The 24,986-nt window shown below is 41.7% G+C and overlaps 1 protein-coding gene across 3 annotated transcripts in view; it reads right to left on the reverse strand.

The window, feature by feature from the left end:
* Positions 1-1,009: 1,009 nt before the first annotated feature.
* LOC126215042 (zinc phosphodiesterase ELAC protein 1-like) overlaps positions 1,010-24,986 on the reverse strand; it is a 70,477-nt gene continuing 46,500 nt past the window's right edge. For all 3 annotated transcript variants that reach the window (XM_049941681.1, XM_049941680.1, XM_049941679.1), the window contains one exon: positions 1,010-1,313. In XM_049941681.1, the coding sequence (XP_049797638.1) occupies positions 1,194-1,313 (120 nt within the window). In that variant the 3' untranslated portion in view covers positions 1,010-1,193. The remainder of the gene's footprint in view (positions 1,314-24,986) is intronic.

Genomic DNA, 24,986 nt, shown 5'->3' on the forward strand with positions numbered 1-24,986 from the left:
AAAGTCAAATTACAGCACTTACTTCCACTGACCACATTGCTGCACTAAATGTATGCAAGAGCCATATTTTACATAACAGTAACGTTATTTGATATTATTAACAACACAAATGCCAAGTGGTGCTGCTAACAACGTTGACAATGGAGCAGAAGTGTTTCATATTATCAGCTCCTCTCCCAGGTTCTTCTTAACTGAACTTAATTAGTATTTAAACTTTTTAGGGTTACTGGCAAGTTACAGCAAATGTTTGTTCCTGAATAATGGGCACCTATCTGGGGTTCAAATCTTTAGGAAGATTACTCTTATTTTTATCACTGATTCCATTAATTAATCAATTGACTTGAAAAACAGATATTTATAAAAACTCATTGATGAATAAATAGATTAGGAATCAGCAGATAGTACCCCAGTTTCTTGAGAGGGTCACTGCAGAATGTTTTTAAGTTCACACTACTATTAATTCACATAACAGATTTTTGAACTAAGTAAGCTTTAATTTGGCTTGATGAGTTACCCCAAAAAAATTATATTATGGAATTAAACTAAGCGAAGTACATTATGATTTTCTATTTTATTTTGCCGGGTCTGACAACGGCCAAACTACAAATGAAGATTTTTTCGGGCACTTCAGTATTCTGACAGCACACGATGAAATGTCTTGGCAAATTAAAACTGTGCACTGGATTGAGACTCAAACCCAGGAGCTCACCTTTCAAATGCAATGCTCTTTTGGACTGAGCTACCTGTCTGCAACTCACCTGTAGTAGTAGAGCTGTAAGGGCAGATTGTAACCTGTGTCCAGGTAGCTCAGTCGGTAACAGCACTGCCTGTGAAAGGCAAGAGCCCAGGTCTGAGTCTCAATTTACCACACAGTTTTTAATCTTCTGAGAAGTTTCAAAACAGCACACACTCCTCAGAGATTCATTGTGGCACTTTATATTCCATAGACTTTAGACATCCGGCAGTCTGCTGGAACTGGTAATGAAGAAGTGGCAAGGGTATTAAGAACTATTTTTTTCTGAATCTGTATATTAAAATCTCATTAGTTCTCATACACTGCATTACACCATCAGGCCACAAAGTCAAATTTCATAAAAGCTATTGAACAAATATTAAAAACAACAGTTCGGCTTTCAAATACAAACACACTTCCTGCCTGCCAAAGAATAAACAGACAGATGTACAGTTCAAAGCTATTCTCGCCTTTTGACAGGAATCTCCATGAGGTCCCCTGAAGCTACAACCGAACAGGAATCGCAGTCCGACAAGGCAGCCTCGGCTTCTGCTAACAGCTTAGTGACGCTGTCCACATCCTGTGAAGGAAAGCACACACTGCTTGTTACCACTGTCTGTCCAACTGTGCAGGAAACAATATTATTTCTTACTATCAATACTGGACATAATAGGAAACAAAATTGATTTTGTACTATCAGGAAAATAAGGAAGACATGCACTTCCACACAAACAAAGAAACAAAACCAAAATCTCAGAGAAAAGATTCCACTCTTCTCGCTGTCATCTTGGGTAACACATTGTATATGAAGCAATTAGTACTCTAGTAACAGGAGACACTTTTGACATACTCCTTACCATATTATCCAGATAAGCCTGTGGGATATTGTCCCATTACCCCACAGTGGCTCCAAAGATGTTCTGTAAGGTCTCTGGCAGAACAGAGAGATCGCAAATCTCTTGTTTTAGCATGACCCACAAAGCTTAGGTCTCAAGAATATGGAGGCTACCCCATGTGACTAATTCTAAGCTCCACTAGGGAGGAAGAGAAGTCCTCAAATATCGAACATAGGCCTTACATTGAGGAAGAAATTTTTGGCAACGTACTTTTGGAGCACTTCACTGTATGGTATGAATCACGGACTGTGGGAAAACCACACCAAAAGAGAATTGAAGCATTTGAGATGCGGTGCTACAGAAGAACGGTACATATTAGGTGGACTGATAACATAAGGAATGAGGAAGTTCTCCACAGAATCAGTGAAGAAAGGAATATATGAAAGACTGACAACAAGAAGGGACAGGACGACAGGACAGCTGTTAAGTCGTCAGGAAATAACTTCCATGATTTTAGAGGGAGCTTTAGAGGGTAAAAACTGTAGAGGAACACACACATTAGAATACATCTAGCAAATAATTGAGGTCTTAGGTTGCAAGTTCTAGTCCGAGATGAAAAAGTTGGCACAGGAAGGTAATTCGTGGCGGGCTGCATCAAACCAGTCAGAATACTGACGGGGGAGGGGGCAAGTGTTCACAAGACTGACAACGGATGCACGCATTGTCATCCGTCAGCGCGAATCCCATTTCAATATGTTCAAAAACCAGAGTCACAATGAGTAAGGATTTCATCCCAGTATTTCACACTAGTCATCCTCCCACATACTGGCAGGAAGGATGCTCTGCGGTCACACACAACTATCTCAAACGTGACTGAACAGTTTCGATAAGGGTGGTAATCTAAGACACAGTTAGGGTGTAAATGTCATCCCCGTTGCCTCCACACACACACACACACACACACACACACACACACACACACACACACACACACACATATCGAGGTTGTTGCCGTGGAGAATGATCAGGTCCCACCAGAAAAGAGTGTTGTGTGCTACTACTGCCTAATCCATTAAGAGTGGCTTTGTGAACTTGCGACAAGTCACTCTCCAGACTTGATTTGGAGAAGCCTCAAGAGGTCTTCTGGCACATAATCCCTCCTTGTGGAGCCTATTTTGCATCATTTGCATTGATCTCATGCAGCTGTTTGGAACTCCTGCCTTAGATACATAGTTACATGTAGCTATCAATTTTGCACACCCAGAGAGAGAGAGAGAGAGAGAGAGAGAGAGAGAGAGAGAGGAGAGGAGAGGGGGCAGCAACTGGGGTATCTGCCCCAGGTGGCAATTTCATAGGAAGCCAAATACATATTCTTGAAGAAAAAGCCTAGTTTCACAAAACACCTAGCATCCAGCACACACGGGTCTATACATTATTCATAAGATTTTGAAATGCACCCCTGTTGATTTTTGAACACATTCTATGTTTATTTCTGAACGAATCTTAAGTTGATTTTGAGCACAAGCATAGTCCATGTAATGTGTGTGCATGTCGCATCTAGAAATAAAAAAAACTTCTCTGCAGAGAAAAGGGGACGGAGCTATACTAGCTGAGCCAAATAAACCCAAACAGGTCAATGCCAATTTCTCTTGCTTTATGTGGCTGCTTGCGTGCGTGAATAATCAGCATTGTTATAATTATTAGTGAAATCCATAGACTGAGGCAACCAGAGTGGAAATAACAGGAATAACAGGTAAGAAAGATTAATATGTTAATCTTCTCGCTATATCCAAGAAAATGAAATTTTGACAGAAAATTTCTGTCAGATCGCTACACTGCTAAGAACCAGTTGTGCAGTCCCCGGTTAGCAGCCTTTGAAGTTGTATTGTCAGAATAGGGCAGAAAACGCTTTGTATGAACAGGTAATAACACCTAACCGGACAGTAAACGTGGGATAACTAAGGCGGTAATTATGGCAGGGATAGCAATGTTAACTGGAGAATAAGTATTCACAATGGCAGGAATAGTTACAGAATTAGTGATGACAAGATTGATTGTTAGAATGGGGAAGGAGAAGAAATGGACATCACAGAAATAACGAAAAATTTGATGATTCCAAATTTATATAACACTTTTGTACTACTACTTTTTGATCTTGTCCTTGAAAAACTGGAGCATATGAATATCATGGTTGGTTGGTATAAAAGAGGGGGAAGTGACTAAACTATGAGGTCATCGGTCCCTTGTTCCTAACACAACATTGCCACAAGTGTGAGAATAAAACAGACAAGACATAAAACACAAAACGGGAAGAAAGGAAAAACCACAAGTACAAAGGAAAGACAACAAACACTAAAACAGACAAAAGAGGACAAGAAAACAACAAAGACACTAGAAACAGAAGACAGTAAAACAAGAAAGCAGATTACAGTGGCTGGCGGACCAGAAGAATAAAAAGGAAAAGCCAGCCACTGTGCAACACATTAAAACCTCCACCATAGAAGTACTAGGGTGGAGGACACAGAGGGACAAAGGACATGCACAAAAACTTAGATCAAATGATAAAACCCACCCTCACGAATAAAATGAAAAGCTAAATCAGCCAATGAGGCCATGTCAGATAAAATGAGCAGCAACGGGTCCGGTAACCCAAGATTTCATCACTGGGCAGTCGAAGTGGAACAGTGCACGAGAATATGGACCACTGTTAACGGGGCACCGCACCGACACAGGTGGGTCTTCGTGGCGCAGGAGGTAACCGTGGGTCGCCCAAGCTTGGCCAATGTGGAGCCGGCAGAGGACAACTGATTCCCTGCGAGAGGCCCGCACGGAAGACTTCCACACATTCATAATGTCCTTAACGGCATGCAGTTTGTTATGCGTAATGTTATGCCATTCCGTCTCGCTAAGACGAAAAACCCTGTGACCTAAGTGAGAAGGCAGGTAAGGTTCAGAGATGCCCGTCTCCAGAAGCAGTTTCCGCGTAGCCGGTTTGGCCAACCTGTTGGTAAGTTCGTTGCCTGGGATGCCAACATGTCCTAGGGTCCACAAAACCACCACTGAACGACGGGACGGGTCCTGGGCATAAATGGACACTCTGATGGACGCCAAAGGATGGCAAGGGTAGCACTGGTAGATAGCTTGTAGGCTGCTCAAGGAGTCAGCACACAGAAGAAACTATTTCTTGGGGCATGAACAGATATACTGAAGTGCATGAGAAATGGCCACCAGCTCTGCAGTGAATACACTGCAACCATCGAGTAAGCAATGATGATCAATATGGCCGCCGTGAACGTAGCCAAAGCCAGCACGACCATCAGCCATCCAGACATCGGTGTAAACCACTTCAGAGCCCCGGAACACTTCAAGACTCGAGAGGAAGTGACAGCGGAGAGCTGCAGGGTTAACGGAGTCCTTAAGGCCACACGAAGAGGTCCAGGTGAAGCTTCGGCCTACAGCTACACCACAGAAGTGTACGTGAATGGACCTCAAGGAGAGGTGGTACAGGCAAGTACTCCAGTTCAGACAGAATAGATTGTACGCAAACCGCAATCGTTAGCCCAGACCTGGGCCGCCTATGTGGGAGGTGAACTGCTGTCATTGGGAAAAGAAGATGGTAATTAGGATGTTTAGGAGAGCTACGAATGTGTGCAATGTAACTAGCAAGCAGTTGTGCACAACTGATCTTCAATGGAGGGACTCCAGCCTCCACCAGTACACTTGTCACCGGACTCGCCCTAAAAGCTCCTGTCGCTAGTCGAACTCCGCAATCGTGCAATCGGTCGAGCAAACGCAATGCTGAGGGTGCCGCTGAACAATAAATCACTCTCCCATAGTCAAGGTGGGATTGAACAAGGGCTCTGTAGAGCTGCAGCAGCACTGAGCAATCTGCACTCCAGATCGTGTTGCTCAGTCAGCGGAGAGCATTGAGGTGCTGCCAGCACTTCCGTTTAAGCTGCCGAAGATGAGGAAGCCAAGTCAAACGAGCATCAAAAACCAGACCTAAGAATCGATACGTCTCCGCTACACTGAGTGGATCTTCGTTAAGGTAAAGTGCCGGTACCAGATTAATGGTACACCGCCGACAGAAATGCACGACACGTCTTCGTGGCAGAAAACTGGAAGCCACGGGCTACATGCCACAATTGTGCCTTGTGGATGGTTCCCTGTAGGCGCCGCTCAGCAACACCAGTACTGGAGCAGCCATACAAAATGCACAAGTCGTCCGCATACAGAGAAGGCGAGACGGAGGGCCCGACAGCTGCTGCTAGACCGTTAATGGCCACCAAAAATAGACACACACTCAATACAGACCCCTGCAGGACTCCATTGTCCTGGATACGGATGTTTTTTTTTTTGTTGGGGTTTAAGGGCGCTCAACTACTGAGGTCATTAGCACCCAGTCACAATTGTTAGAGCACATAGAATCTAGTAAAACTGAAGGGGAGGGGAGGGGGGGGACACCAGAAAGGCCTTACAAAGATGCAGATAAAATAAGTAAAAGAGTTAGAGGTCTTTGGACAAGCCAGTCAAAGTTATAAAACGAAGAACACGAGCAGCTGCTCGAGCGTCATCAGCTAAAATATCCGGTAAAGTAGATGGCAGGGACAGGACAACACGAGATTGACTAAAGCGGGGACACGACAATAAAACATGGCGCACTGTTAATGCTTGACCACAAGGGCACTGCGGGGCTGGGTCACCGGAGAGCAGGTAGCGGTGGCTAAACCGGCAATGCCCAATCCGCAACCTGGTCAGAAGGACCTCTTCTCGCCGAGATGGTCGGGAGGAGGTTGTCCAAGCAGTTGGGAACGGTTTTACTGCCCGGAGCTTGTTTCCTTGAAGTGATGACCAAGTATCCCACCACAAGGACACAAGCCTCTTACAAACAACCCCACTAACGTCAGATGACGGGACACAATGGGAGGCTGGCCGAGGCAGGAGGACTGCAGCCTTGGCTGCAGCATCAGCAGCCTCATTCCCAGGCACTCCTACATGTCCGGGAACCCACAGAAAGCTGACAGGAGAGCCATCATCAGCGAAAGAATGGAGGGACTGCTGCATCCGTTGCACCAAGGGATGGACCGGATAGGGAGCTCCAAGGCTCTGAAGAGCACTGAGTGAATCAGAGCAGAGTACATACAATGAATGGCGGTGGCGGCGGGCATACTGAACAGCCTGGTGGAGAGCAAAAAGCTTGGCCGTAAAGCTGGAACATTGGTCGAGGAGCCGGTATTCAAAGGTGACGGCCCCGACGACAAAAGCACAGCCGACACCATCGGATACGGATGTAACTATGGGAGGCACCAACTTGGACACGGTAAGTGTAGAGCGACAGGAAGTTTTCGATAAAAAATCGGGAGCAGGCCCCAGAGACCTCACTCCTACAATGTGGCAAGGATATGATGTCGCCAGGTCGTGTTTTATGCTTTATGTAAGTCAAAAAAAGACAGCAACTAGCTGTCAGTGTCTGGAAAAGGCTGCTGGGACGGCAGACTCGATGCACACAAGATATCAGTGGTAGAGCGACCCTGCTGGAAGCCGCCTCGACACGGAGCCAGTAGGCCACGTGACTCCAGGACCCAACCCAACTGCCGACACACCGTATGTTCCGGCAGCTTACAAAGGGTGTTCGTGAGGCTGATGGGCCCATAGCTATCCACATTAAGCAGTTTTTACTGGGTTTGAGCACCAGAATGATGGTGCTCTCCTACCATTGCAATGGAAGGATGACATCACACCAGATCTGGTTTAAGATGATGAGGATATGTCGCTTGTAGTCACATGAGAGATATTTAATCATCTGGCTGTGGATCCGATCAGGCCCAGGAGCTGTGTCGGGGCAATGTGCAAGGGCACCAGGGAGCTCCCACTCTGTAAATGGGGCGTTACAGGATTCACTGCAGCATGTAGTGAGTGAGAAAACTTTCCCATCCAGCCACCGTTTGAGAGCGCGAAAGGCTGGGGGTAATTTTCCGATGCAGGGGCTCGAGCAAAGTGCTCGGCAACCGCGTTTGCATAGGTAGATAACATGCCATTTATGGTAACACTGAAAACACCTGTTGGTGTCTGGTACCCAGAAAGTGATGTACGGCACCCAACGGTGGAGACATCTCTCCAAACACTCCCGCTTCCGGCATTTGATAGGTCGGCGAACGTGGGCACGGAGATGTTTAAAAACTAGGAAGTGCCACTTGTGCCACTGCAGAGCTCTCTGACACTTCTTAATTGCTTCAGCAACTTCCGGCGACCTCCAAGGGACTGGCTTATGCCAGGGGCACCCTAAAGAGCGAGGAATCGCATTTTCTGCCACAGAAACAATTGCTGTAGCCACCTGCTCAACCGTCACATCGACGTTACCGTGTGGGGAGATTCAACGGTGACAGCAGAGGTGAATGTTCCCCAGTCCGCCTCATTTAAAGCCCATCTGGGCAGGCGTCCGTGGGCCTGACACTGGGGCAATGACAGGAAGATGAGGAAGTGGTCACTACCACACAGGTCGTCATGTGCTCTCCAGTGGATAGATGGGAAAAGTCCTGGGCTGCAAATTGATAAATCAATATCCAAGTAACTACCACGAGCCACAGTGAAATGTGTGGCGGCCCCAGTATTTAATAAGCCGAGGTCGAACTGAGACAGTAAAGTTCTACATCTCTGCCAATGGAAAAGCAGACAGTGGTGGAACACTACAGGAGTGGAGAGCAAACCTCAAGGAAGAAATTCTGTACACTTTTGCATTTGTGATTGAAGGAAGACAGACCTGCTCAAAGTAGTGTGTGTTATTCCATCGTGTGGGTGACAGACTAGGCAGTGAATGGCCACCACAATACTCTTAACTTTGGAAGGGACTTTATATTTCGAGGGGTCTAAATGTGCTTCAGAATAGGACGTACTTTTTCCACTTGTATTATGAAACTGAGAATAAAATACGAGTCTCTACTCATCATCTCGAAGGTATTAATTTGTGATCATCACGTTAAACTCTGAACTGTTTTGATGTGAATATTTCATGTATTTTGACTACAAAATGGACATAGCTTTCATGTATTTTTGGTTACTAGTTTGGGGATTTTACTATCATTCCCATAAAGCTCTCAACACAACCTGACTGCATTTGATAAGGTATTTGTCTGTAATTGAACATCGTAGGAGCAGTTCCCATTTATTTAATATCTCATTTCTTGAATAAACATCATTCAACACAATTCTCTGTCATCTGCATCAATTACTAAATTTTGAATAGAACCCTTGTTATTAAATTGTTCATTTGACATTTATTTTCTATTTATGTGCATTTTATTAACTCTCAATTCCAGCCAATACATATACTATTTGACTGCAGTACGGCAGCTACAGTTGCTGTTTGTAGTGAATTAGTTGTGGGGCACAAAAGCAGACGCACACTGCTCGACCCTACAACTACATCGAGCCGTGCACGGTCGAAGTATCTAACGTACGAGTGACCGCAGGTAAAGACGCAAATGATTTGATAATACGGGAGTGCTGTTCAGAAGAGCAACTAGACTAGCAGTAACCGTTATATATGGTCGTCGGTTGACAGGACAGGATGCAGGCCGCAGGAGCCAGGGGAGGACAGTGTGTAGCTAACCCTATCCAGGTGGCGTGTAGAAGTGGGGAAAAAGACGACAGACCCTACTCCTAGTGACCGCGGGCTGGTCCCACGTGAAGGGGGCCCTGGATCACGGCAGTCCCTAACCGGTTCTATGCGTCCAACAGATTATCCCTGGAGAATCTGTTGTCCGCCAGAAGAGAGTTGCAGCAAGCTGCGGGAACTGCGAGTCCTACGGACTCTTGAAACCACGACAAATTTTGCTTTTTTTCCCACACAGTGTGTGGCAGAGAGTGAAGAATATGTGTGGAATTTCTTGAAAATATTCTCGTTGCTACTTAAAGATCCTCAGCTGCTCTCCTAGAGTCTTCTGCTTACTTCTGTATCTTCCGCCTCTTGCTCCAAGAGGGTGGGCTGCCTCCGGATGGGGAGAGCTTGTTCCCGACTTAAGCCAGGGGCCAGAGGGAGACCACCACCGAAGTGGCTGCTGCAACCTCTCGCTGGCCTCTGGTCCTGGCTTAGACGGCCACTGTTATTAAGCGGTGACGTCAAAATTCATTTTTTACACTGAGTGATAATATCAATTTATATAGTACTAGCAGAGGAACCTAGCTTAGTCCAGGTATGTATTTATTTATTTATTTATTTATTTATTTATTACTGTGCATTCTTGTTGAATGCCATATTACACAGCATCTGGCATTGTGCTTAATGTTTATGATTGTGTGTCTTACTGCAATGTAATATTGTAGGTATATTCAGTGATGTATGTGGATGTAGTCTGCAAAATTTATTGCAAATAGAGTTAGCAGCAAAGAAATAATAAATTTACAAGCCATAAATAATGTGGCATCTTATTGTTTACGAGGTCATATCATGAACTACGTGTTGTACAATGATATAATTTTGCAGTTACATTCAGTGCTGTACGTGCATACTGTCGGCAAAAAGTGTCACCGATACAGTTAGTAGTAAAGGAGTAGTAAATTGCAACATCATACCTCATGCAGTACTTTTATTGCACGACCAGCGGAACAGCAGTAAACGATAAACTTTTTTTCCTCTTGCATCGCTCTGTAAAGTTTGTCAGCGAGAAAAAATTCGTATAGGTTCCAAATTATGATGCAAGTTGCTAAGTGCTCTCTTTCTCAAATACTGGGTGAATGAAGTTGAAATTTTTTAACCCCTATGGGGTAGTCTTAACTCAGTTATCACTAACAATCCTTAGTCTTTGCTTTGAACAGTGTAGTGGCAGTCAATTGTGAACTTGACTATGCAGTACTCATACGTCAGCTGACACTAGCAGTTTGGTATGTTGCTATCTGAACAACTGATAACTAGCACAGGACAGTGTGGGTTTCTTTTGCAGACATAGTGGAACGTGACCACAACTACAGTGATGTTTGTGATTTGGTTGTGGAACATTTTGCAAATGTCAAATCTCCATCTCAGTAAGGTATTGGCAAATGCAGATACTGGCCCCGTAGCTTCCTTGTTGACACACAGACCAAAGACAGTCATTACAAAAGACAGTATCAATATTGCCATGCAATGTTCTGTGCAACCAACGACTAAACCTCAAAGAAAAGTGCCCACTTAGTATGGAATAGCAAGAACAGTCCTACGAGGGATATAGAAAAAGCTAAAAAAACTGAGACCTAAATGAAGATGATCCATGTAGTCATACGAAATTCTGCAAGTTGTACACAATCTGACAAGAACCTGATACCAAGTTTTACAAAATAATGTAATCTACTCACCAAGTGGCAGCAGCATAGGACATAGCCGTTGTTGGCAAGTAGATTTTTTTATCTATGCATTTAATTTATATTTTTAATAATTGATAATTTCCAAGCTTTATTTGAAGTGACGAAGCTACTTTTCAGGTGAGTGGCTGAGTGAAAACATACACCTGTGTCTATCGGATTCTGTGAATCCCCATGTAAGAGTGGAAACAAAGTTAAACTCTACTGGTGTGAGTGTATGGGCAAGGATTTTTCAGCGGTGGGCTAATCAGTTCTGTAAATTACCTTATATGCTTGCAGAAGTATTGTTTTAACAGACCATTTTTTGAACAGCTGAGGCTGGTTAAGGAAAAGTTAATATGGCAACAAGACAGAGCACGCCCACAATATGAGGTTATTGTGAGAGACTTTTCAAATGAGCACTTCAATGTATGGTTTGCAGATGGGGTGCCATTCAATGTCCTCCAAGACCCCAGATACCGCATGTTGATTTCTCAGTGTGGGGTATAGTACAGAAAGCTGTTTATTGTCTAAAGATTTGTGATGTTCAATATTTGAAAGACCGAATCCGTGTAGATTTTGAAAACAGACAGTCCAGAGGATTTCTGGCAAAATTTGTCAATCAGTGTTGCAATGAGGTAACACTTCCTTTGAACAGTATGGAAACCACCTAGTGTCTTTAGTACGTTCATTGAATGCTACACATATTTCTGTGTTGACATAAATTTGTATTTGTATTTTGTAACTTCGACAGCTGACATACGGCCCACACTGTATTTTTCTGAATAATAGTGTAACGACTGCAATGCCAGCTGTTGTTATATTGTAGATTCTCAGAAACCCAGTAGGTATGACACTGAAAGCAAGCACGTTGGTACATAGGAAACAAGATGAAAGCACTGTTCAGGTAGACTTGTTTTGTGTGGTAAGTAAGTAGGTCGTAATATAAATTAGTAATCCAAGCATTCATTTGGATTTATTTGGTTACTGTTGTAGCCACGACATAATGAGGGCCCGTTTTGTCCTTTGAAGGACAGGCATTCAAGAGGAAGGATTAGGGTACAAAGACCACGACCATTACACTTTTAGGCTTATTGCTTTCACCTTATGCTGGCGAACAGCGAGGTACTATACATCCACACTGGGCTCACTGTGTGTCCATGTTTGCTTTAAGGAGCTGCATACATGAAATAGTAGACAGTACTAGATTGTCAAATGTTCAAATGAAGAAAGTGACTCACACCCGAAAGCAAGTGAGTATCACAACTATATTAGTTACAACTGGTGGAAAATGAGAGAATGGCGGAAAGAAGGGAGTGTCATGTATGTTAATTTCCTGACCAAAATAACAACCAAGGATCTAACAATATGATAATCTATTTTCAGATGATTCCTGCATCTTACAAAAAATTATCAATTTTGATATGGCAAAATATAGGAACAAAATACTTTAATAAGAGGCAATAACAGGCAACAAGATTAGGTTTAACTAATATTTCTGGCAACAGGCAGGTCATTCGAATGCTTGAAATTCAGTGATGTATCACCAAATGCAGTTAGCGAAATGACTACTGATACCTGTGAAGTAATTATATCCGTCCTATGAGGATATTTTAAGGTAATTAACACAAGATATTTTTTATGTCTTGTAATAATGTAGTGAGGCTCGCACGTATTTCGCTTCTGTTTGTGCCTATTCTAGCACCAATTTCTTCTTTCCTGATATTTTTATTGCATATGTATGACATACTTTTTGAAGTATGAGCCTCTTATTACATGGCTGAGTAATCCAACAAGCCTATGGGCATACCACATTTCAAATCAATAAGTAAAGCAACGTCTTAGTGTATGCTCCACTGAACCCTAAAGACGTAAATCCAATTAATATAGTTCTATTCAACCTGTTATGTATTAAAAGACTTCAGAAAATTAATCAAAGGAATGATATGTACACAGACGAACTGAAAACAAGCAGCACACATTAACACCTGATCCTCCCTAAAAGGACAGCCATAAATATCCCTTTTTGCACCAGCTAAGTTTTGTGTCACTGTTCCTGTGTTCCCTCTCAGTGTGTTTATATTGACGTAACTGTTGTTTGTCCTCTTTGCACCTGGAGCATTGACGCATTTGTTTTCTGCCAATCTCACTGCCGAAACAGGGTAGGCCACCTGGTGGTCCATCGTCTGTACTGCTGATTTCCCAGACTCTAAATATAGATAAATGTAAATGTAGATTAATGCAGATGAATAGGAAAAAGAATCCTGTAATGTTTGAATACTCCATTAGTAGTGTAGCGCTTGACACAGTCACGTCGATTAAATATTTGGGCTTAACATTGCAGACTGATATGAAGTGGGACAAGCATGTAATGGCAGTTGTGGGGAAGGCGGATAGTTGTCTTCGGTTCATTGGTAGAATTTTGGGAAGATGTGGTTCATCTGTAAAGGAGACCGCTTATGAAACACTAATACGACCTATTCTTGAGTATTGCTCGTGCGTTTGGGATCCCTATCGGGTCAGATTGAGAGAGGACATAGAAGCAATTCAGAGGCGAGCTGCTCGATTTGTTACTGGTAGGTTTGATCATCATCACACGAGTGTTACGGAAACGCTTCAGGAACTCGGGTGGGAGTCTCTGGAGGAAAGGAGGCGTTCTTTTTGTGAATCGCTACTGAGGAAATTTAGAGAACCAGCATTTGAGACTGACTGCAGTACGGCTTGTACAGAGGCATATAGGCAGTCATTTTTCCCTCATTCTGTTTGGGAGTAGAACAGGGAGAGAAGATGCTAGTTGTTGTACGAGGTACCCTCCGCCACGCACCGTATGGTGGATTGCGGAGTATGTATGTAGATGTAGACTTTAAATTAGCCCACCGTCAGACTGCCACGACACTTCACAGAACTGTTGGGCAGTCTGTTCTACGTGATCCAGCATCATGGGGATGCCCGATTTATCATGCAAAGCTCTGGTTAAGTAGTCTTACAGTAAGTGCAAGGTGACTCGCAGAGCTCTCCCTCGCACCCTCCTGGAGCCGACGAATGTGTGTATTGGCTGCATTCTCCCACACTGAGGGAGGTCATGTGCATGATTTATCTGTCTTGGGATTTCATTTACCACTAGTTATTGTTACCCCAAGACTGCAGATACACATTTTTTTAATAGTATTGATGCAAATGACAGTGAGGAACTGAGGAATACACTCATTAACCATCGATCTACAGATGAAGGCTCATTTGTGATCGTTAATGTGCCTACAACAAAGAAAACCGAATGTCAGTCATATGTTGCTCAAATTGCAAGCAGTCGTGGTTCAGGCAGCGATACAACATACGTCAAATATCTCAGGAAACAAGGAATGAAGCTTGTTTGGCCATGTGCCAGATATTGTCTCGATAAACAAAGAACATATAACCTTAATTTTAACTGTAATGGATGAAACTGAAGGTATTATATGCTCAGCTAAATTTTGAGCTGTGTGTGTGTGGTACTCCATCTCACTACTTTTCATTATATTTGTAATTTTGATGATGGCTCACACTGTTAGTGTAAAACACTAGGTTTTTCATTTATGAGGCTTCATAAAGCACTTAAACTTTTCTTGCAATTGTTTACAATTCATGGAATAGCAACCAAATGTGAATCTCATTGGTCTTTCTGCCTTTTGAAGGGTAAGAAGATGGGAACTTACATTAGTGTTTTTGAATGTGTTAAACAGAATTGTTCAAATAAAGGAATTGTTTCTAACCAAAGACAATCGTCGTCGATTTTGAAGTAGCAACTGTGGAGCTGTTCATTCAGTTTTTTCCTTGGAGTGAAATAGATGGCTGCAGGCTATCTATCCCAAGCTTGGAAAGTTTTTTTTTCTGTTTTTCTTTTTTCATCTTACACTAGCAACACACCCTAGTTTTGCTCGGGACCTGAAGAATATTCAGTATGCAATGTTGCGTGTTTTTCTTCCTGAAAAAAATACGAACTGTTTTCCGAGGTCAGACATTTAAGGTCTACACAAAGTTAACCGTGAATGACACTCAGTGCTTAAATCTACTTCTGTCGCACATGATTTTTGACCTTGTGTTTTGTTAAGGGCCGTATCAAATGACACCCTTACTGAGCAGTCATTTAAATTCAAAAGTTAGATCTGGCACTATCATACAACTTCGCAGCATTACAACTGTTCTACAGATTATCAAAATTGTGCTATCAACCAATACGCCCCCCTCGTTCCACTAGACAGCTTGTGTGGATTAAGATTTCTTTGTTAATACAATACACGACATTCCTCTTAACACCCTTTACATCTGCATAGAATAATCATTTAAGATTCCCCTTGAAGTGAGTGAGATTCCGAATCAGAAGCTGAAGTAAACCGTGGTTATCACTGTTAGCATTCAACCGCGATTCTTATACATATTTTAAGAACGCGTTTCAAGATACAATGCTCTCATCATCAGGTTGTAAAATCTATGTCATGAAATTAAACGGACTAAAAAGACAAAATACCATCACCAATAGTTGGGAAGTCCATAGAGTAAAACAGAATTAAAAGTATATTGGACTGTGGGTCCTCGTCTTACATTGAAGTTGTTGACAAGTCAATGGCCGTCCCATAGCTACCAAATATGCTGTCGACTGCGCCGGCTCGGGAGCAGAAATTGCTAAATTAAATAATAATGAAACAGGGCATGTCGGTCATAAGCTACATAAAATAGTAAAAAATGAACTAAATAAGAGAAATAGTGTTAATCATAAGACTAGAGCAGACCGACTAACTGTTGATTCTATAAATAAAAAGCTTAATGAAGTGAAAGCTATTGCCACGAAAGCGGATAAGGGGAATACGGTCGTAATATTAAGAGGAGGAGTACGTTTCGAAGACCTTAGCGTTTTTTGTCGAAAATAGCATTACGGAAATTCCGAAAGACATAACAGCCAATTTCCAAATTAAACTAAAAAATGTTCTTAAACGCACGCACTTCCTGCTGACAAAAGCCGAAAGAAGAAGATGTGTTATCATGAATCCAACGGCCCCCAAATTAAGATCACAGGTGAAGATACATAAAGATCTGCATCCGGTTCGTCCGATTGTTAACGGTCGAAATAGTCCAGCATATAAAATAACGAAAATGCTGGACCAAATTCTGAAAAAGACTTACGTGTATAATAATAATTATTCGGTGCGTGGTAGTATGACCATGATAGGTGAAATTAAAGATACGCCAGTCACTGACACTTCCAGTTTGGTTTCGTTGGATGTTAAGAACTTATACTCCAGTGTTCCGGTTAACGAAACTATAGAAATCATTAAGAGAAATTTCCTGAAATACGGTAAAATTTCAACGCAAGAGACAATTGAATTTATTGAACTCCTACAGCTCATTACAAGTTTTAATTATTTTACGTTTAATAACAAATTTTATATTCAGGACGATGGGTTAGCCATGGGGTCCAGTATTTCAGGAACTGTGGCAGACATTTTTATCAATGACCTTGAAGATAAAGTTCTAAATTTTGACGATAACATTATGGATAAAATTGTTTATTACAAACGTTATGTAGACGACACTCTGTTACTTGTCGATGGTTCCCGTGAGAACATTGAGGAAATAGTAAAAAAGTTCAACGACGCACATAATAAAATAAAATTTACCGTGGAGTATGAAACTGACAATTGTTTACAGTTCCTGGACCTGAATATAAAAAAGCAGGGCAACAAACATGCGTTCTCCGTTTATAGAAAACAAACTACGACTGATGCCGTGATCCCGAATGATTCATGCCATCCGCAGGCTTATAAAGAAGCTGCTTTCCGTAGTCTCGTGCATAGGGCAGTCAATATACCTATGAGTGAAAAAGATAGGGAGACTGAAATTAATACCGTTAAGAGAATAGCGATGAATAACAGTTACAGAATAGATATGGTTAAAAAACTGTTACGGAAAAGTAATAAGCGCAAAAAGAATAAACCTGATGGAGTGAAAGTGAAAATTATCACGATGCCATACTACGGAAAAGTCTCACGAAAGATAGCAAATATTTAAGCCATACAATGTCAAAATAGCTTTTCGGACTAATAACCTAGTGAGGTATAGCCTTAAGCACGATATTGGCGAGAAGAGAAATAAGTTTGAAAGATCGGGAGTTTATAAGATTCAGTGCAGAACTTGTGTGCAAAATATATAGGGCAGACAGGAAGATCATTCGCGATCCGGTATAAAGAACATAAAGATGCGTTCAGGTTAGGGAATTATGACAAATCAGCTGTTGCGAACCATATATATGAAACAGGCCATCCCCTTAATAGCATAGAAGACAACGTAGAAATATTGCATGTAGAAAAGAAAGGGAGGAAACTTGATTTACTAGAGGAATTCGAGATAGCTATCCATGAAAAGAAACAAAGCAATATCCTAAATGTACAAGATAACTTTAAAGAAATGAGATTTTTTAGCGGGTTTTTAGAATTATTTTAGGGCAGGCATGCGACTTTAAACTTGTAGCATGTCAATGAAGGAGTTGCGAGAGGCTAACGATGGCAGACCAATGCAATAAGGAAATGAGGCGCCCAATAGCATAGCGTTACCGTCAAGCACACGGCTGTAACCACGCCACAACACCTAGGCACGTCAGTCCACAACAGCTCCCGAGCCAGCGCAGTCGACAGCATATTTGGTAGCTATGGGACGGCCATTGACTTGTGTCAACAACTTCAATGTAAGACGAGGACCCACAGTCCAATATACTTTTAATTCTGTTTTACTCTATGGACTTCCCAACTACTGGTGATGGTATTTTGTCTTTTTAGTCCGTTTAATTTCATGACATAGATTTTACAACCTGATGATGAGAGCATTGTATCTTGAAACGCGTTGTTAAAATATGTATAAGAATCACGGTTGAATGCTAACAGTGATAACCAGTATAACGACAACTGCTACCTCGACTCCATAATGGATTATATAAAAAAAAAATAAAAAAAAGAAGTAAACCGTATTTTGTTTTCGTGTTCTCTGACACATAACAATCGAAATTTCGGAGGACGTTGATGAGTGTGGGTTACCTTCTCCCTTCATCAGCATCTCTTCTTGTTTCTAGACATTCTTCTGTATAAAGTGACTCATGTTTCTTAAGTGTATGTGGAAAAGTCTCTAGCATTCATTTTCCTTTATCTGTATCAGTTGTTATTAAATATAATAAGCTGTGTGAACTAATAACATAAATATGTCTAGTTTACTTATTGTAGTTGTTAAATATTTGTTGGGGTAAAAGCTTGATATTTCCACTCCGTAAATACACAATTTTGTATTTTATTTGTATAATTATGTATTCTATATAAACGTGTTCTCACTGGCTAAAGAAAGTAGTAACTCTGGAGGCAAAATAAAACAAAACAAACAAAAAACAATCTTCGTAACACCTGGGGACTATTAAAACTTTGCGTCAGAATATACATGTTTTCATGGACAGTATGCATGCGTATGTTCATTCCTGCTACCTTGTGGGTGGGCAACATAACAGACCTTTCTCTTTTGAAAAAATTTGTTGATGTATGTTATGCACTTGTGCTTCTGACGTATTAGTAATTTTCTCCCTTTTTTCTTTTTTTTAGTGAAACTGTTATATTTTAGCACAAATATAACTCTGATACAAATGTGTTCTGATGAAAAATCACTTCTATATGAGACATGTAGCGACAGAGTTAAATGCTTCAAGGCTGCTTACCTAAATGCAAAAAATTTGGATAACTGAATTTAATTGTTCTTTGTCACTTGTCCATCACCAAATTTTATTAATAAATCTGAAAGACTTGTCTATTCTGCTGTTTTACAAATATGTTGGTTTTAAATTCCAGTTTCATCACTTGTGGCCAGTAAAGACCATTAACGAGCAATTTTGTACCAATTTTGCAATACTGGTATGTTTGTAAATGGTACAGTGCACTGATGTACACTAATTAGAAAATGATTGTAGAAGTTTTAGTATCACTTGAGTGGTTCGGAATCATTCTGTAGCAGTAGGTGCAGTACTGGTCAATGCAAAAGTTATTTCTTACTTTTGATAATAACTTAATTAAATATATTTTCCTCATGAAAATCGTTCAGGGGCACCTGACAGCCTATATCCTCCAAAAATCATCTTTCGTCATGAACTGATCTGAATGACAGTGAAAACCACACACCTGGGTATGCACACACAGGTGCTTATTACTCGCAAACCAGTCATTAGATTTATTACTTACTTTTTAACCAACAGATACATTCTGTGGGTAAGTATTGGTATGTATGTTGCTGCTTTAGGTTAAATAAAGAATAAGAAGATGCAATATTAGTGAATTAAGGTGCCAGAAAGTTTGATGGTAATGTGCTGTTTCGAAATATACTGCACAAACCATAACTACATCAAATCGGAATGGTGCCATCTGGTATATTTAAAAAAAACTACAACAAAGTTCAATAGAGCATATGCTTATCTTCTACAGTTCATCGACAAACATTTCTGCCTTTTCACAAAAAGTCACAGTTAAGGTCAGGGCAGCAAATTGTAAAAAGAGTGCTTTGCTAGCAATCTTTTTCCCGATGAAAGAGTGAACTCTGTCACGAAGTATTCTGGGAGAAACTGAAGAATCAAACTTTTTCCCATCTTTATTCACTATTTTTTATGACACCTAAAGTAGCAAAACACATACTAAAACCTGGACAGAAAATTTATCTGTTGATTAAAAAAAAGAAATATCTTAATTGTATAACTGATTGTCATGTCATAAGTGCACATATAGACAGAGATCACGAGACATTGGCTTTTATGATGTGTAAGGAAGCTCATTTTTATGAGGTATGTATTAATGAACTTTGAAATGGTGGTGGATAGTGATCACTCCAGAATGAAATCATTTAACACAAACACTCAAAACATGGTTTAAATCAAAGCCAAATAATCCACATACATGAAATGTATTTCCATTCTACTTATAATAGAACTCAGATGCAGATTTCCAAACAGTATTACTTTCTCAAAGAAAAAAACGAAAATTTAAAAAACCCTAAATATGTCCTCTCGTTAGTCAACTTTAATGTTTTGCGCCATGCTGAATTTGAAGCATGCAGACAACAATGCTTGTTCTAGTACATAATCCATTAATTTGTACTGATATCTTTTTTCAATAGGACGCAGAAAACTCGAGACACTAGGACATTGACCATTTTATATCAAATCTGGGTGTGATGAAGGCAGTGGCTTTATTCCTGCTTCTCTTTCATGTACTTTAAACATGAAGTAGGAAATGCGTTTTGTGATCTAATGAGCATCATACCAGACAATCACTTACCTGCACAGCTTGCTGACTACTTGCTGAAAAGTATACTGATGACAAAAATGCATCTTTCTTACTGTACATTTGGGCAGAGTGTCTTCTGCACTTTGGAGAATGACAAACACTTGTGATAGCTTCCATTCTCATTTTAGCTCTTTGAATCCACTGACCCAATCATTTACATTTTTTGAGTATGTTGAGAAGAATGCATGCTTACATTCGATTAAATACTGAAAATGACCAAGAGAACCGGAGACAGACAAATATTCATGCAGAAAAAAACTGTGCAATTGGAAAATAGTGAAACTGACAGTGTGTTGTACACTAAATTTAAATGTTTCCTTCAGTTTCAAAATATTTTCTGAATAAAATATTTGCAACTGAAGCCTGTTATTGTGTATCCAGTTTTTGCTCAATACATTTTAGCACCCTGCAGAGAACCATTTTGACACTAACCCCTCAATCAATCTGAACTCGTGGCATTTTTGGCAGCCGATGCGGGACGACATTTTGCGTATCGGTCCCTCGACTAATTCCAACTTACCACAGAACGAACAAATGTTATTTAATATGTATTGTCATAAATAAAGAGAGTAACCAGTAACATGTTACACCTTAAACTGCTTGTCCTCGATGCAACTTCATTGCACATTTATTATTCCATGACACAAAGTATTACAGAAGTTCACTGGGTAACTGAGTGCGATGTCACCAGCAGTGTGAAGTGAGAATACGTCCCTCGGACTATGAGGCAGGTAGCGAACACTGTTCACTTTGCTGGGGTGGTAAACAGAGTGGCAACACTCTTTCATCAAAGGATTTGCCTGAAAGTTCAACGTTTCTCCATGTTCGAGTTCCCAATATTCCCAAACAAATTTCTATCGTATACGAGGGCAAGATTTTTTGAGCTGCCATGTCACTTATTAGCAATTACTCCAAGTACAACCAGTAATTACAGTTTCCTCAAAACTTTCGTAAGTTAAAAGGCCCTCCTGCACCTGAAAGTTGCTAGCAACAAGAAACGATGTTTTGAGCTAGACACATTACAGTCACTGTTGACTCGGGGCACGACACCGTGAGAAAGTAATGAGTAGCAGCAGTAACAAGGTTAGCAATAAACTTATCAAAAGTGCCGACCACGAAGTATGTGAAGTAAACGAGGTCTGGTACCTCGAATGCAAAATAACATGACAGATGAAGCGAGCACGACATCAAAATCACACTTCCACAGTCAAATAGAGCATTCCTGGCCACATTAAGTCTGCTGGTAACAGCCATAGATCTTCATTTGAGAAATTAATTTCTGACAACATATGTTTTGGACAGAGCATTGTATGGTGCTGAATCACGGACAGTTGGAAAATCTGAACAGAAGACTTGATGTGTGGTGCTACTGAACAATGTTGTTCAGGTGGGTTGATAATGTAAGGAATGAGGAGATTCTCCACAGAACTGGCAAAGAAAGAAAAAAATGAAAAACACTGAAAGAAGAAGGGAGAAGATGATATGTTTGTCAAGACATCAAGGAATAAGCTCTGTGGTACTAGATGGAGCTGTGGGGGGAAACAACTATAGGGTATGACAGATTGGAATACATCCACCAAATAATTGAGGACATAGCAGAGCATCCACAGAATTAGCGAGGAGAGGAATATGTGGAAAACATCTGTAATAAGAAGGGACAGGATGATAGGACGTATTAAGACATCAAGGAGTAATTTCCTTGGTATAATACCCGACAGAGTGGAGATGGAAGCCTTTCAATCTGTCTTCTTGCGGACTGCATCAAAATCTTTTATCTGGCAAATATTGTAATAGAGAACACTGATTACTAGTTTCAACCACTTAAAATGGTCATCTTCAGATCAGAATATTAAAATGTTATGTCTAAATTGAGGGAATAACCAAAGCAAGTCATTATAGTGATAACATCATTAAATACAACTAAGTGAAATGTCCTTAAGGACATTAATGATATAATGTCAAAGTGTCTTACCTATTCTCTCAATTTAGAAACAGCTTCGAACAGTCCACGGGTGTACTGCCAGTCCATTGACCAACAGGCATAATATTTTGGTGATCAGACATGTTGCCATCGTCAGGTGCGCTGACGAACTGAGCTCTTGAGGGCGGGCAGCCATCTTAAATCCCCTCCCCTTGCAAGGTGTTCCCTCCACAGAATTTGAATGTAATGGGGGCATTTGCCCACAGAAGGGCTTAGTAATTCAGCCAGGTATTTGGCCAGCAAATTTGTAGGTGCCCTAATGTTGCTGACAATTGGGTGTAACGGCACCCCTTCTTCGTGGACTTTAGGGAGTCCATAAAGTCTTGGCAGTACAGGTCACTGAAGTGTCAATTTTTTGGTGACACCCTCTGCTAAATTCTGTGGATTTCGTAAAACGTCTCGACAACTTCAAGCTGAAAGGATCAGATATCCTGGTGAGTTTTGATGTTCCATTATTCACCAGGGTGCCTCTTCGCGAGTCAGGTGAGCTGATTAGACAGAAATTTCACAAGAAGACGACCAACCTTTTCAAGCATGTTCTGACCTCCACGTATTTTCTGTTTAATGTAGAATACTATGAACAAACAGAAGGACTCGCGACGGGGAGCCCACTCTCGCCTGTGGTCGCGAATTTCTATATGGAGTACTTCAAGGAGAAAGCTTTGTCGTCATCCAAATGGAAATCTACTTGTTTTCTACGTTATGTGGATGACAAGTTCGTGACCTGGCCCCAGGAAGGCACAAGCTCCTACACTTCCTTACAACCTGAACTCCATACATCTGAGCATCAAATTCACTATGGAGACTGAAGCAGAAGGAAGATTACCATTCCTGGACGTCGTGGTCGAAAGAAGAGTGGATGGCACCCTGGGCCACAGAGTATACAGGAAGAAAACGCACACCGACCTGTATTTGCATGCTGATAGCTGCCACCACCCTGCGCAGAGGAATGGGGTGCTAAAAACACTGGTGCACAGGGCGCACACCATCTCTGACGCAGAGAGTCTGACCCAAGAGCTGGAACACCTCAAAGCTATATTCCATTAAAATGTGTACTCGGAATGGCAGATCAGATGCGCTCTCTGCCCCACCTCTACAGTACAGCGTGTGGAGACGGAAGAAGTCACAGATAGAGAGATATCCACTGCCTATATACCATATACTGACACACTATCGGGGAAAATAGGATGAATATTGAGGAAACAGCAAGTAGGAACTGTCTTTTGATCACCAAACAAAATGAGAGCATTATTGGGAAGTGCCAAAGACTCTCGGTTTGTGGAAGGCCGGCATATACCAGATTCCATGTCAATGTTGGGAGACTTACATTGGACAGACGGTACGCACCATTAAAGATTGTTGCCGAGAACATCAGAGGCACACTCGACTTGGGTACCCCACCGAGTCGGCAGTTGGAGAGCACTGTTTGTCCAAACATCACGAAGTGGACTACCAACATACCAAGGTCTTGGCAAAAACATCTAAATACTGGGACAGTGTCGTTAGAGAGGCTATCAAAATTAGTACCAGGGCTGGACTCATCAACCGAGATTGTGGCTACAACCTCAGCAGGGCATGGGAACCAGCATTGAGTCAATTAAAAAGACGCTCAGCAAAGGAAACGAACGGGCGACTAAGGCAGACGAGGCAATTACACCGACGCCACCACAAAAGCCGACCGTGGAGAGAACGCCTCGCGAGGGGAGGGGATTTGAGACGGCCGCCCACCCTCAGGAGCTCAGTGCACCTGACGATGGAGACATGTCTCATAACCGAAATATTGTGCCCGTTGGACACTATCAACCGGCAGTACACAGGTGGACTGTTCGAGCAAGAAATATACCAGGAGAAACTGAAGAATCACATAGAAACAACATGTTTGTATCCTGATCTAAAAATGACATTTTTGAGTTGTTTAAACTAGTAATCAGTGTTCTCTATATTGCGACCTCAGCCAAGTATGTGTGCTTTCTCTGTGTCCTTGGCGGCTTAGTCGGATAGAGCGTCTGTCATGTAAGCAGGAGGTCCCGGGTTCGAGTCTCAGTCGGGGCGCACATTCTTCATCTGTCCCCGTTGATATTTATCAGCGCCCGTAAGCAGCAAAAGTCTAGATTTCAAAGTAACTTCATTCTTTGAGAGCTGCAATATCACCAATGATATCTGTACAGATACTAGCTTCATAACGATTAAATATCCTTCGCTGCATTGCTGTGATGGATAAGAAGTAAAATGTGAGCGACAGCCTGCACATCATTTGCTAAAACGGCCAATAATTCACACGGCAGACAGATACTAGAATGTAAGTGGTTAAAAAAAAGGCATTTGGTCAGGAAATGGCAAACTGTCAAAGGTTGACAACAAAGAGCACAGATAACACCTAACAAATGACGACGGCTAAAATGACAGTGCCCAAAACGCAACCTACCTAAAATAATCTCCTCGCATCTACAGGGCCGAGAGGAGGTCGACCAAGTCACTGGGAGAGGTTTAATTCCCCATCACAGCTTGTTCCTGTGAAGAGAAGACCAGAGGTGATGCTAAAGAGACACCACCTGCTCACAGACAGCAACGCAGAGATCATCAGAAGGGACGGAAGAGGTAGTGGGACGAGGTAGGACTGCAGCCTTGGCAGCAGTGTCCGTAGTCTCGGTTCCTGTTAGACTGGTGTGATCAGGAATCCACATAAACATTGAGCCGTGGTGCCCACACCAGCTTTTTGGCAGAACTATATAGATTACCCGGCTGTACTAGGATCTTTGTCACTGTCGTGATCGCACTGGTGTTTG

This window comes from Schistocerca nitens, chromosome 12, assembly GCF_023898315.1.
Source record: "Schistocerca nitens isolate TAMUIC-IGC-003100 chromosome 12, iqSchNite1.1, whole genome shotgun sequence".
Lineage (NCBI taxonomy): Eukaryota > Metazoa > Arthropoda > Insecta > Orthoptera > Acrididae > Schistocerca > Schistocerca nitens.